Source organism: Phocoena phocoena, chromosome 20 (genome assembly GCF_963924675.1).
Source record: "Phocoena phocoena chromosome 20, mPhoPho1.1, whole genome shotgun sequence".
Taxonomy (NCBI): Eukaryota; Metazoa; Chordata; class Mammalia; order Artiodactyla; family Phocoenidae; genus Phocoena; species Phocoena phocoena.
Genome location: NC_089238.1, coordinates 3,397,311 through 3,411,541, shown reverse-complemented (window position 1 = coordinate 3,411,541; position 14,231 = coordinate 3,397,311). Strand labels below are relative to the sequence as shown.

General features: G+C 55.3%; 2 protein-coding genes across 2 annotated transcripts; both read right to left on the bottom strand.

Moving 5' to 3' along the window:
• Nucleotides 1-725: 725 nt before the first annotated feature.
• TNNI3 (troponin I3, cardiac type) lies at nt 726-4,278 on the bottom strand. The gene is made up of 8 exons (XM_065899682.1): nt 4,121-4,278; nt 3,802-3,814; nt 3,564-3,650; nt 3,071-3,112; nt 2,682-2,813; nt 2,193-2,282; nt 1,486-1,662; nt 726-882 (listed from the first exon to the last, which is right to left on the bottom strand). Exons 1-8 carry the CDS (start codon nt 4,129-4,131, stop codon nt 799-801), a joined length of 636 nt encoding a protein of 211 aa, XP_065755754.1. The 5' UTR covers nt 4,132-4,278; the 3' UTR covers nt 726-798.
• A 962-nt stretch (nt 4,279-5,240) lies between these two features.
• On the bottom strand, nt 5,241-10,546 carry DNAAF3 (dynein axonemal assembly factor 3). The gene is made up of 11 exons (XM_065899068.1): nt 10,462-10,546; nt 9,796-9,938; nt 9,347-9,440; nt 8,122-8,279; nt 7,643-7,825; nt 7,306-7,431; nt 7,079-7,201; nt 6,725-6,854; nt 5,978-6,092; nt 5,734-5,808; nt 5,241-5,649 (listed from the first exon to the last, which is right to left on the bottom strand). Exons 1-11 carry the CDS (start codon nt 10,544-10,546, stop codon nt 5,241-5,243), a joined length of 1,641 nt encoding a protein of 546 aa, XP_065755140.1.
• Between the last annotated feature and the right edge of the window lie 3,685 nt (nt 10,547-14,231).

Genomic DNA, 14,231 nt, shown 5'->3' with positions numbered 1-14,231 from the left:
TTTTTGGTAGCCCCTCCCCCTTCCCAGCCAATCCACCACCTTGAACTCTAGGGGCTTCCTCACCCCTCCGTGCCAGTGTCTGTCTCTCTCCGCATTTCTCATTCTATGCATTTCTCAGGGGTTGGCTTTGGGGCTCTCTCTGCATCTCTGTCTCTGAGTTCTTCACTCTGCCTGTCTCTGTGCCGCCAGTTTTTCACCCATTTCCACGGGTGTCTCTGCATATCTGCCTCTCTTGATGTCTGGCTATTGGTCTGTGTCTCCAGGTGTCCCTGTGCTTCTCTGTGACTCGGTTTCTGTGTCTTTAGCTCTGTGTCTGTTTTTATCTTTCTAGTTCTTGTGTGTGTGTGTGGTGTGTGGGGGGGTGTCTCTTTGTATCTGCAGTTCTCCCTCTGTGGGTCCTTATTTCTGTCTCTTCCAGGGCGAGGTCATCTCTGTCTCTCTGTGTGTATCTGTCTGTTTCCCCTTTCTGTGCACTTCTTCCCATGAATCTCCACCTGTTTTCCTCTGCCTTTGGGTCTCTGCCTGGCTGTCTCTCCTGGGGTCGCTGACAGCCTGTCCGTGTCTCTGTGTGTCTGCCTTTGGGCCCTGGTCTCGGCACCTCTGTGCAGCTCCACGTGGAGACCCAGCTCTGCTCCTGATGTGCGCTGTGGCTTTGGGGGAGCCTGGCCCTCAGTTCTCCCGCCTCTCTCACACCTAAGCGCCCCTGGTAATAGACACACAGCCACTCCCAGCTCAGAGAGAAGCTTTATTCCTCGCGGCCATCCTCAGGGCCAGGGCCAGGGCTGTGCACAGGCCGGCTCAGCCCTCAAACTTTTTCTTGCGGCCTTCCATTCCACTGAGCGCATCGATGTTCTTGCGCCAGTCTCCCACCTCCCGGTTTTCCTGGAGGAATGGGTCAGAGGTTAGGGTGTCTTCCTGGTCTACAGGCTCTCAGATATCCTCCACTTGCCCTCCCGCCTGCTGGGCCGCTCTATTCTGGATGCCCATCACACAGTCTGGTTCTGGAACACTTCTTGTCCCCTCAGAAGATCCCTTCCAATTTGCCCCACTTCCTGTCTCCCTGCTGCACTTCTTGTCTCCCTCTTGGACTTCCTGTGTCCTTCCTGCACTTCCTGTCTCCCCTCTGCATTTCCTGTGTCCCTCCTGCACTTCCTGTCTTCCTCCTGCACTTCCCGTTTCCCTCTTGGACTTCCTGTCTCCCTCCTGCACTCCTTTTCTCTCACAAACATCCTGCAGACATCATGCACTTCCTGACTCCTTGCCATTTCCATTCTCCCTAATGCACTTCCTGTCTTCCGCTTCTACATTCTGTCTTCCTCTTGCGTTTCCTGTGCCCCTCCTGTACTTCCTGTGGAAGACCCTTACCAGATACTTCTCCCCACAACTCCAACTGCCACCTGCCCTCAGGCTAGTCCCTAGAATTGCTCACACACACACACCTTCTCCCCTAAGCACCCCCTTTCCTGGACCTGTAACCACACTCACCTTCTCCGTGTCCTCCTTCTTCACCTGCTTGAGGTGGGCCCGCAGGTCTAAGGACTCCTTAGCCCTGGTGCCCAGCAGTGCCTGCATCATGGCATCCGCAGAGATCCGCACTCTACGCAGAGTGGGCCGCTTAAACTTGCCCCGAAGGTCAAAGATCTTCTGGGTCAGATCTGCGATCTGGTAGCAGCCATAAACAGAGGTGGAGACCCCTCCTTCCACTTCCTCCTTGCCTCACTCTTGCACCCTGCACTTCCCTCCTATCCCGATCCAGGTTCTACCTAGCTTAGGCTCCTACCACCTTCGAGACAAAATCCAAGCTCCCCATCCTGAAATTGGAACCTGATCTGCCCCAGCCTCATCTCTGAAAACTACTGACACATCCCAGTCCAGCTACATGCATCTCACAGTTCCCTGGCCCACACCTGAACTCACTTACCAACACTTGAGGCTCCAGCCACACATTTTCACAAACATATTTTCCGCTTTCCCACCTCTTGGGTTTTGCATGTGCTGTTCCCTCTGCCTAGAACAGCATTCCCTGACCGTATTGTACACATCCTTCTGCCCCCTCCCTGCCAGGCTCACAAAGTTGTCCTGGGTCTCCTGGCTTCTGCAACCATAAGCAGCTGCAAGGGTCCAGGCTGAGACCAGAGCCCCAGGCATCACCTCCTATCCTGAAGCGACCCAGACGGCCCAGTGTCTCCCACCTCTGTGATGTTCTTAGTGACTTTCACCTCCACGTCGTATCTCTCCTCATCCACCTTGTCCACGCGGGCGTGGAGCTGTCGGCACAAGTCCTGGTGGAGGAATGCAGTGTGCGTGGTGGGGGGAAGGCTGGGGTTCTGGACTCCCGGGGTCTGAGGGAGGAGGAGCTGGGGACCTGGACAGCTGGTCCTGGAGGATTAGATTGAAGCCAGACCCTGGGGGACTGCGAACAAAGCAGAACTCCAGAGCCAGGTGTTCTGAGAATCTGGACTGGAGTGGGTTGGAGGAACCGACCTCTGGGTTTTGAGATTGTAGGCAGCTGCAGGCCACATTTCTGAACTCCTGAGGGTAAGAATTGGGAGATTGGACCCGAAGGTCCTGAGCAGAAAGGGGGCATAGTAACTGTACCCCTGAGTCCTAAGGGATGCAAGACCGAACAGTAGGAACCTCGGATGCCGGGCTAGGCAGGAGTCCCTGATTGGAGCCGGTACCTGCAGATCCGCGAAGCCCAGCCCGGCCAGCTCCAGAGGCTGGCACCGCGTGCTCAGAACACGCCCCTTCTCTCCTCGCCGCTCCTCTGCTTCCCGCTCCAGCTCCTGTTTCGCAATCTGCAGCATCAGGGTCTGGGGAGGGCACGACGGGTATGGCAGCACAGGTATGGGGATGAGGACAGAGCGGGATAGCCACCCCCGCCGGGCCCCACCCTCTAATCCCAGGCCTGCTTCCAGAGACCTGAACCCCCCAAGGTTGATGTCCATCATTCCAAGGCCCCGCCCCTCCCTTTCAGGGCCTCCCGCCCACCTGCTCTTCCGAAGCCCCACCCAACTTCCAAGCCCCGCCCCCTGAAGACACCTAGGCGCTCTCCCCAGGCGCATCGCACCTTCAGCTGCAGTTTTCTCGAGGCGGAGATCTTAGACTTTTTCTGCCGGGGTGAGACAGAGCAAGGAAGGATGAGCGAGGAGGATCCGAAGGAGGACGCCGGGAGGAGCTTCAGAACCCGCCCCCTCAAGCCAGGTCCAGATTTAGTCCCGCCTCCAACTCCAGCCTTCAGTCTACGGGAAGCCACGCCCCTCATTCCCATCCACCAATGTGCTGTCTCTGGCTACGCACCTCCCCCCACCATCTCTAAGCAATCTCAGTTCCCACGGGCAGCGGGACTCCGCCCATAGGCAAGCTCTCACCAAACAGAGCCCAGCCCTATGATAAACTCCGCCCCTGAAGCGCCGCATCCGCTTGGGCTCCGCCCACGACCAAAGTCCGGTAAAGGCCCTGGCTCCGCCTCTCCTCCCCCAGCCGCGGGTAACCTAAGAATCCGAATCCAGATCCTGCGAAGTCCCGCCCAGCTCCGCCCACCGCGCTGGCCCCGCCCTCACCTTGGCGTGCGGCTCCGTGGCGTAGGCGCGGTAGTTGGCTGAGGAGCGGCGTCGTACAGGGGGTGGCGCGGGAGGCGGGTTCTCCGCCTGGGATTTGGGGAACGGAGCTGAGTCATCACAGGGACCCCCCTCCCCAGCCCCTCTCCATGCAGTCTTCCAGGGCTGCAGCCTCTTGCCCCAGAGCCCTCCCGGCAGCGCCCTCCCCGGCCAGGCGGGTCCAGCCCACGCCGACTCTCACCGCATCGCCGCTCCTGGAGGGAGAGAAACCAGGAAAAGGGGATTAATGGTAGGCCTGGGTCCTGTCCACGCCGTGTCCTAAGGGACCCCAGAGGCCCCTCTGACCGACAGGTCCGGCCCGCCAGCTGCCGCTTCTCGGCTCCTATGGGTCGGATTCCCAGACTCTTACCTCATTCCGATGCCCAGGAGTCCTGTCCCTACCTCCCTTCTCAGGCCTGGAGTCCAACCTCGCAGCTCTCACCCCTCACAGGAACCCGAGGGATCACCCCCCTATCCGCCACTGCCTCGGTTCTCAGGAGTCCCGGTTACCAATTACTCACCGGTCCGCCATGCTGAGTCTCAAGCCAGGGGTTGTGGAAGGCAGAGCAGGGGACAAGGGGCTCTTGGAGGGTCAGTGAGGGGGCGTCCGGAGTGACCTTGAAGGCCCCTGGGGCTTCTGTCTCGTCCGGTCTGCACAAGCCTCACTGAGGACACTGAGATAAAGGGCGAGGACAGAGACTAAATATATTGCTGCCCCCTCCCCTCCCTGCCCAGGATTCGAGATAACGGGGCGCGTGAGGGCTGGGGCGGGCCATGCTCCAGCTGGATCACCCCTCCATCTTGGCGGCCTGGGAATCCAGCCCCTCCCTCCTCCCACCTAGGAGTCCAGACCCCCAACCTCTCCATCCTCAGACCCCGATGGGTGTCCAGGCCCCCAAAACCCTCCTCCTTCTGACACAGGAGTCCAGGCCCCCAGCCCCTCTTCCCTCTGACACAAGAGTTCGGACCCCAACGTCCTCCTTCCTCAGACCCAGGAGTCTAGGCCCCGCCCCCTCACTAAATTGTAATTCTCCTTGAGGGCTAGAACTTTTTTTTACCATGTTATTTTTTTATACCATGTTATGGGCAGTTTCAGTGCCCCAAACCTGTTAGCCAATCCATAAGTTTTGCTGATTTATTTGAGAATCCAGGTGTGGGGTGCCCAGGCTCTCAGCAGGCAGCACGGAGAAATTCACCCCTAGCCCTCTTGGGAACCCAGAAATCTGGTCTCGAGTCTCTTCTCTTGAACACTCCTGCCCCTCCCCTCTCCCAGCCCTTGGAGACAGACTGAGGGCAGGAAAGACACACGACACACGGAGAAGAGGATCTGGCTCTCTTTACTTGGACCACCCTAGTGTTGACCAGCCTGTGAGAGGAGACACCCCCAGCCCCTAGTTAGGAATGGGATGCCTGGGGATGAGGGGACCACGCAGAGGGCCTGAGCCCCAGGGCCGGATCTCCAGGCTGGTTTTAGAGTCTTGGGAGTGGAATGTAGAACTCAAGAGAACAATCTAGAATTCTAGGAATAAAATATAAAATCCCAGGAATGGAATCTGAAATTCTAGCGACACCTCTGGCGCTGAGAATGCTGGGAGTATAATTGAGTATTCTAGAGGCGCATTCTGATTCTAGGACCCGACTTTAGAAGTTAGGGATTGGGGAGTTGGTCTCCGGAGATACAGTCAGACTCTCTGGTTTGGGGGTCTGACTCCCTGTGGGTGGAACCAAAGCCTCCAACAGTGAAGCCTGAGACTCTGAGGGCCGTTTGAGGGGTTCAGAGGGTGGGATCCCGCCTTCAAGGGGCTGGGTCAGGTCCTCGGGGGGAGGGTTGGTTGCCTCAAGGGGCGGGGCCAGGACTTCAGGGGGCGGAGTCCCAGATCCCACAGCTGGGTCCTTGTGGCTGGGAGCAGAGTCTCCGGCCTTGTAGAAGCGCGCGAAGGTCTGCGAGCGCCTGGCCCCCGGCTGTGGGGCGAATCCAGCCGCCTGTGCTAGCTCCCCGACCCGGGTGGAGAAGCCCTGCAGCTGCTCCTGCCGCAGGTCCACTAGGAACCTGCAACCAGGGAGCAGCGTGTTAGGGGACCTGGCTTTCCGCCCCCAGCCTGGAAGTTCCCCGCCCTGCTCTCCGCTGGCTCACTGGGCTAATTCTACAATGAGGCGTCCTCCGGGGGCCACGCAGGCACCGAGCTCAGGGCTGAGAAGATGGACCATCCTGCAGAGAGAAAAAGGGGAGGGCTGAGGCTCAGACTTTTAGGTCCTGAGGGAAGAGGCGGGCTGGGGACCTAGACACTGATTAAGGAGGGTCTGGAGACTCGGATTCCTGGGTCTGAGGGAGGAGGGGTTGGGGGAGGAAAATCTGGGAACCTCCCAGGCCCTCTTACCCACAAGCCACGTAGAGAAGCTGGAACCGTCCCTTGTAGCAGCTCTTGTGGTGGAGGGTCTGGGCAGAACCGAGGGACAGGAAGTGGACAGTGAAGGATTCCGGGACAGGGGCTGCTGGGGAAGGGAAGACTGGCAGGGTTAGGCAAACAGACAAAACTTGGAGATGACTCGCCTTGTCCGTCTTCAAGCCCTTTCTCATCCTTCCTCTTAGGCAGATTCCTGGAAAATTCTGGGAGGATTGGCCTGGCACACAGAGACCCATTTTACAGACCAGGCAACTGAGATTCAAGAGAAGAAAAGAGAGTGGTTGGCCCATGGCCACACAAGACATCCATTCACCCGGGAGGGCCAAGTTAGGGGATGGGTGGAAGGAGGCGCGACCAGATTTGGGGGGGAGGGCTCTCCAGCGTTAAGCTGGGACCCAGCTTAACCTTGTTAAAATGTTCTCAGCCTCTTGGACTTCTGCAGGTAGGATGAGAATTCTACTGCTGGAATTCAGAATGCTAAGGATGGTGTCAGGATTTAGCAAAGGGAGAGAAGCTCAAAGAGAAGAGAGAAAAATAGACCGGATGTCGGGAAGGGGAGGTCACTTGTCCAGGCATTAGATACCATACCAGTCCATGCTTGGACTTGAAACACCAGGAGCCTGAAGCCCGGGACGGGGGTCCGGGTCCCATTCTCTCCCAGACATGATCACCCGAGCCCCAATTCCCATCTCAAGGAAGAAGGCTGGGTCCGTCGCTTACCAGGCTCCGGGCTTCCATCCGCGTCGCCTTGCACCTGCGCGGGGTCTCCCTGGGTGGCTCTTGGGCGCCCCCAGGCGGCCATCTCTCGGAACAGCTCCGTCACGTTGTGCTGCGTGATCTCGCCCGCGGTCTTTGGGGGACAAAGGGCGTGGCCGGATGCGGGGCTAGGACCGCGGGGCCGGAATGGCAGGGGAGAGGCTTAGAGTACGCCATCCCCACACTCCCCCACACCCAGAGCTAGCATCTGGCGGGCAAGCTTACACTTCCATACTGGCCCTAGGAAGTAGAGAGGGGGCACATAGGGGGCGGGGCCTCGCGAACTCGCCTCCAGCCCCAGCACCTCCAGCCTCAAACCTTGATAGGCTGACCGTTGCTGGTCTTCAGGAGGGTCTCGTCGTCCGCTTCGATGCCGAAGGCCACGAAGGGCCCCGTGACGATGTCCCCCCAGTACCCGCGCGCTGCTACACGCTCCCCGCGCTGGGAAATCAGGGAGAGAGGAGACGGGTGAGGTCGATGTTGGGGACTCCGACTCCTGGGCCCCCGAAAAGAAGAAGCAGCCAGGGCAGGGAGTGGACTCGCACGTGGCTCAGGAGGCGACCGGACGCCAGGGTCCGGTTGGGCACGTGATAAGCGCTGGAGTCTCTGAGTTCAAAGGCGACCCCTGTGTCCCTCCAGCGCCGGAACTCACTGGTGTGGATGACTCGGGCCTGGAGTGGGGGGATGCAAGAAAAGAGGCCTCAGTGAATCTGGTATATGGATCCCAGGATCTCCTCCCAAAGACCCAGCACTGAGGGCCTCTGGCACCCTTTTCCTTCAGACCCAGGATTTGGGGCCCCCAACCGCTGCTTCCTCAAGCCCCAGCCCCTCCTCCTACACACCCAGGACTGGAGACCCCAGGCCCCTCCTCCCAGCCCTCACCCCGCGATCGTGCAGCTTCATGTGCAGGTCCCAGTCGCTGACACCGCGCCGGGCGTCGTACCGGGAGCCCAGGTAGTGGCGCAGCCTCGAGTCCCACAGGCGGCTCATGGGGAAAGCCTCGGGCCCCTTCTCCCCTCCGGCCCAGAAACGAAACACGGCCTCCAGGGCGTCGCGCTCGCGGAACTGCACGACCAGGCCCGCGTGGAGAGAGAACGAGGGAGAGGCGGCTGCAGGGACCGCAGCTTCTCTTACCTGATCCTCCCTTTCCTCCCAGGGCGTGGGAACGATTCTCTTTTTTCTCAGATGAAGAAACTGAGGCTCCGCGAGTAGAAGCCACCCCCAGGGCCATATCCCACTGTGGGAGCCGGGGAGCCCTCAGCTCTATCCATCAACGCAAACCCTTTTGGACTGCTTATCCCCATTCTTCCCACCGCCACCCGGATCCACGCCGGCGACGGCCGCAGGCCGGGCGGCGGCACCTTGAGGGCGCCCAGGCTGAGCCAGGGCAGCTGCTCCGCCAGGCGATCGGGCTCCGGGACGAGGCGAGCCAGGCGGCCGGCCTGGGTGCGCACGAAGGCGGCCACAGAGGGGCGCAGCAGTGCGTTCCCCCACACCTCCAGGAAGGTCTCGCTCCTCTCTGCGGGGAGCGGGGAGAAAATTAGAGGAGGGGGCAGAGGAGTGAGCCCAGAAACGAGACCCGTGCGGATGACGCATACCCACTTTATAGTGATCTTCTTATTCCATAGTCGTGTTATCAGCACAACGGACCCAGGCAAACTCCCTACCCACCCGAATAGCTAGAACACGAAGAATAACTTACACCCCACCTAGGTCTCCTCGCCTATTCCTTCCCACCCCCTGCAGGTAACCCCAATCCTGAATTTCATGTTTGTTTCCCTTGCCTTAAAAATGGAAAAGTTTTATATAGATATAGATGGAGATGAAGATTTATGTGTGTTAAAGTGTTGAATATTTTCATTTTAGTTAAGAATCTTATAAAAGGGACTTCCCTGGTGGCGCAGTGGATAAGACTCCGGCGCTCCCAATGCAGGCGGCCCGGGTTCGATCCCTGGTCAGAGAACTAGATCCTACATGCATGCTGCAACTAAGAGTTCGCCTGCCGCAACTAAGGTCACACAGCAAACAGAGTCAGAATTTGAATACAGCCTGCCTGAGTCTACACTCTGCTCTAGGCACTAAACTGAAGTTTTTGTTACTGGGAAATAATCATTTCCCACCCAAATCCTCCTTCTCCCCCTCCTCCTTATAATCTCACTTCCAAGGCCGCTTCCTCCACGCAGATTCCCTGGGGTGCACACCTCTAACTAAGGGAGACTCAGGACTCAGGCTCAGCTCAGCCAAACCCTCCCACATCTGGGGGACTCACTACCTCTCAGGAAGCCCTTTGATCTCTTTTGGGCTTCTCCCTCGCTAAGAGGTTTTGAATACTTACACTGTGTCATGCACAGTTCTGAGAGTTTTATGTGGTTTTTCTCCTGGAATTCCCTAAATGATTCTAGGAAGTATTATCTTTTATCCCCATTTCAAAGGTGGGAAAAACTGAGGGTCTAAGGCTACCAAACAAGTGAGCAAGTGATGAAATAGGGAACAATGTCCAAAATGTTTAACTGCACCCTTGAAATGCCAGAATTCCTGCAGGGAGGGGGAAGGAGCTGGGGGCCAGATTGCCGGGTATTTGCTGACCTTGCAACCCCATCTTCTCAGGATCCTCCAGGGCTAGGCTGAAAATCAGCATGTGTCGGGCTACAGCTTCCATATTATTCTCCAGCACATAAAACTGGAAGGATGGACAGGGAAAAATGATTGTGAGACCTGTGTTCCTGGCCCCTAGGAGACCCTGGAGTGGGAAACCTCAGCCCCCTTCTTCCACAGGACCCAGGAGACCTGTACACCAGCCCCACTCCTTTAAACACAGGAGTGTGGGCACTCAGAACCCTCCTCCCCATCACTACTCAGGAGACTTGATCCTTAGGCTCTTCCTCTCACTTCAACCAAGGAGTCCCCAACATCAGCCCCTTCCCTCCTCAGGACCTAGGAGTCTGGGTCCCCAGCTCCCTCCTCCCTCAAGGACTCAGGAATCTGCGCTCTTATCTTCATCCTCCTCCTTCCAGGACCCCATAATCCCAGCTTACACGGAACCTCCTTCGAGGCCAGAGAGCCGCCCGGGTCAGGGTCCGTAGCAGGTGTCGCCCATCCACGGAGCCCAACAGCAGCACATTTAGCTCGGGGGTCCCGTGCTCTGTATCGGCCTGTGAGTCTGGGTCCACAGGAGGACCTGACAAGACGACAGCAGGCTGGGGTTTGTGGCCTGGAGAACGCCCCCTGCAGCCACCCCCAGCACGATGAACTACAACTCCCAGCAGGACTTGCACCCCGGGCCTTGTTTTTTTGTTTTTTTGGGTTTTTTTGCGGTACGCGGGCCTCTCACTGTTGTGGCCTCTCCCGTTGCGGAGCACAGGCTCCGGACGCGCAGGCTCAGCGGCCATGGCTCACGGGACCAGCCGCTCCGCGGCATGTGGTATCCTCCCGGACCGGGGCACGAACCCGTGTGCCCTGAATCGGCAGGCGGACTCTCAACCACTGCGCCACGAGGAAAGCCCAGGCCTTGGTTTTAAAAGGAGCTGTGCCTCTAAGCATTCTGGGACTCGTAGTTCGCAGAGGTATCTAGGCTGTCCACTGGAGGGCGCCCCCCCGCCCTTGGAGCCTCAGAGAACGTTAGCGCCAGAACGTTAGTGTCTGCCAGGCTGTGAAAGCAGCCGCTGTGTCGGATGATTTGTGGTCCTGTGTGGGCGACTCACTCTCAGCCTGCAGGTCAACCGCCGGGGACAGGCCCCACCAGGACACAGAGCCGAAGCCAGTGCCCGAGCCCGCTGGTGTGGTCATCTCCCTGCGGGACAAACAACCCGGGAATCCCCAAATATCGTGTCTGCATTGCCCACCCATTCCCTTCTCACCTCCGCTGACTTCTCGCCCCTTTCACACCCCCCTCACCTTTATCCTTCTAAATAACCCGAGACGTCCCCTCCCTCCCCTCTCGGTGCGGCGCTGGGATCCGAAGGTCCCTACACAACTGCTGCCCATAGTCCCCGCCCTTTTCAATCAGTCGGCCAATAGGAGTGTGCGGGCTGGCACCACCGCCATCAACTGACCAATGAGAGCGAGGGAGACCTGCCTGTTGCAAACTTTTAGCCAATGGGAGCGCTAAGGGTTTGTGGGAGCGGTGGGCGAGAGGACGCGGTTGTCATGACGACGGCGCTGAAGGGGAAGGGGCGGGGCCGGAAGAGGCTGGGGCGGGGCTGGGGGCGATCCAAATTTCTGGAAGCTGGAGGCCTGGGCCGATTCAGATTTAGACAGAACGGAACAGAATCTTGATCAACCCAAATTAAACTGAGGTGGCTTAGACCATAAACTATAGACCTCTGTGGCCCCATTTCCCCTCACACCCTGGCTCTATCACACAGGGCTTCTCTCCAGGTGAGAAAAACACAGCGAAGTACTGAGGCCAGCTAGCACTGGCTTCGGTTGCTACATTTTCAGGAATTTTGTGACCTGGTTTTACACACAATCATTATTAAAAATTAAACTTTTTACTAAAAATTAAATTCCAATAAAATACATTAAAATAAAAGTAATCATACTCAAAACTCATCACTTCCTACTTTATTTTACAATTATTGATGGTCTTAAGGTTATTTACAGCTGTTGTACCTGTAAGAAGGAAATGCTATTTTCATGCAATAGTTTAAAAAATGAAGTTGGCAAACTAGGACCATGGGCTGTCTATTTTTGTAAATAAAGTTTTATTAGAACAAGGGCCAGGATTAGGATAAGGCAGGGTGGTCCAAGGGAAGGGCCAGATCCTGTCTTTAAATTAAAAAAAATATATTGCATTAAAATACTTTCTATCTTGATTACTGGGTGTGTTGGTTTTGGTGACTTTGTTTTTGTTTTGGCTTTGCCTTAAATTTTGGGACCCTTGTTCTACTCTGGGAAATACTATAGGATGGTGTGGTAGTAGGCATCTCTTCTCAACTCTATATTCAGACTTCACATTGGTGGCTTGAAATCAGCCACAGTGACAGTATTTACACCCCCTACGGAAGGGGGCAAGCTACACAACAGGGCTTCAGGAACCACACCAAGTCCTCTGTTGTCTCCAGGTCTATATGGCTTGTGTTTTTGTTTATTTATTTTTGTTTATTTATTATTTATTTATTTACTTGGCTGAGCCAGGTCTTAGTTGTGGCACGCAGGATCGTTTGTTTTTTTTTTTTTTTAGTTGCAGCACATGGTATCTTTTAGTTGTGGCATGTGAGATCTAGTTCCCTGACCAGGGATTGAACCTGGGCACCCTGCATTGGGAGCATTGGGAGTGCGGAGTCTTAGCTACTGAACCACCAGGGAAGTCCCTTTATGGTTTGTGTTGCTCCTTCTAACATCCTCCCCTTCTCCCCCTGGAAAACTCCAAATCCTTCCAACCTTAGCCAGGGATCTTCCTGAGTTCTGCTCCTGCTTTTTCAGCAGCTGGCCACTGTAGTCTGCCCTGTGGCTCCCAGTACTTTATATCCGGGGTTGAGGACGCTTGAGAATGTGGCTTTTGGTGCCGGACATGGCTGGGTTTTACACCTTGTCCTGTCACTTGCTGGCTGAGAGAACCTGTCTGTGAGTTCCACAAGGGCAGGGACTCCAGTGAGACACATCTCCAGATCATCCCCAGCACCCAGCCCAGGGCACAGCACCCAAGGAGCCTCGGTTCTCTGTCCCCTCTCCTCACCCTGCTACATGAACTTAGCCAAGTCAGTCACCCTCTCTGCCTCAGTTTCATGTTCTGTAAAATGGGAAAGGTAACATGCAACTAGCAGGAGTGTGGTGGGTTGAAAGAAGGTCCACCTGCCTGCTGAGGACAGTTCTGGTTAGTGGGAAGGAAATGAAGGCTGAGTTTTCAGCAACCCTCCAGGAGTGGGCCAGCCAACCTGGGCCCCTCCTGAGTCAGCCTTCAGCCCACTAGAGCCCCAGATCCTGACTTTCTCCAGTGAGGCTTAACGTCTTTTATCTTCATCACCGCCACTCTCCACAACGTTTCCTCCACGGAGGAGCCAGAGTAATCTGAAATGTGAACCAAGCCATGCCACTTCCCTCTAAAACCCTACTGAGGTTTCTCACTGCAGGTAGATACAATCCCAGCTCCTTAGCTTCACCTCCTAGTTCCTGTGTGATCTGGCTCTTGGCTGTGTCTCTTACGTCATGTCCCCACCTCCAGCCCCATACATCCACCCTGATGCTCCTCTCCAGCCACACTGGCCTCCTGGCTCTTTGCAGAATACATCAAGCCTGTTCTTGCCCCCAGGGCCTTTGCAAGGAACTTGGGGTTCCTTCTGTATGGAATTCTCTTCCCCCCATCTTTGTGTGTGTGTGTTAAAATACACACCATACGAAGCTTACAATTAATGATGTTTAGTACATTCACAGTATTGTGCAACCATCACCACTATCTAGTTCCAGAAATTGCTCATCATGCCGTAAGGAGACCCCATACTCAATATCAGTCACTCCTCATTTATCCCTCTCCCTAGTCCCTGAAAACCACTAGTCTGCTTTTTTTTTTCTCTGTGGATTTGCCTATTCTAGATACTTCATATAGTTGGAATCATACAATATGTGGCCTTTTATGTCTGGTCAAAATCGTGTTTTCAAGGTTCATCTATGCTATAGCATGAATCAGTTACTTCATTCCTTTTTGTGACTGGATCATATTCCATTCTATTTCCCCTTCATCTTTGGAAGCCTCATGCCTTCTTGTCATTCATATCACAGCCTTCTTCAGAGAAGCTGTCCCTGACAACCCTTTTTAAATGATCTGAGCCCTTACTGGTTTCCTTCCCAGTTTGGTCGCCACTTGTAATGGTTTTATACTTCTCATTTGTCTGCTTACTTGTGGAGACATAGACCCAGGGATCCCAATGTCATCATCTAACTCAGAACAGATTCAACCCCAGGATTTAGAGAAGGACTTCCTGGATGTATGATCCCGAGGAGGTCATGTTAATTCCCTGAAGCACAGTTTCCTCATTTGTCAACTGGGAATAATAATCGTGTCTATTTAATGAGGTTGCTGTGAGGATTATTATCAAAAGTAGTAGCAGTAATAGTAATAATATATACATAGTATTGTCTTTATAAAGATGCCCCCCACTCACTCACACATGAGAAATTATTGCATTCCTTTGGAGGAACTTTTTAAATTTCATGACCTCACAACCTAGGTAACTGATCAGATTTCCCTTTTCCCATTGGCTACCAGGAAGCTCAGGGGTAAGTTCTGCCCCTTTCCTTAGCACATGGCAGTACTTGTTGGCTCATTTTCTACTTTACCTGATGCTCAGAGAGCTCTCTTGCCAAATGTCATGGACCTTTGTCCGTCACCTGAAATCCTGTCTGGGATGAGATGGGGGAGAAGACAATAAAATGATCCACTTTCCTAGACACAGACTGAGAGAAAGAATTTGTTGCAAAAAGAATGAGGTGTAGCTGGAACTACTGTGTCTCCCTGAGGAAATCTTGCCCTTTC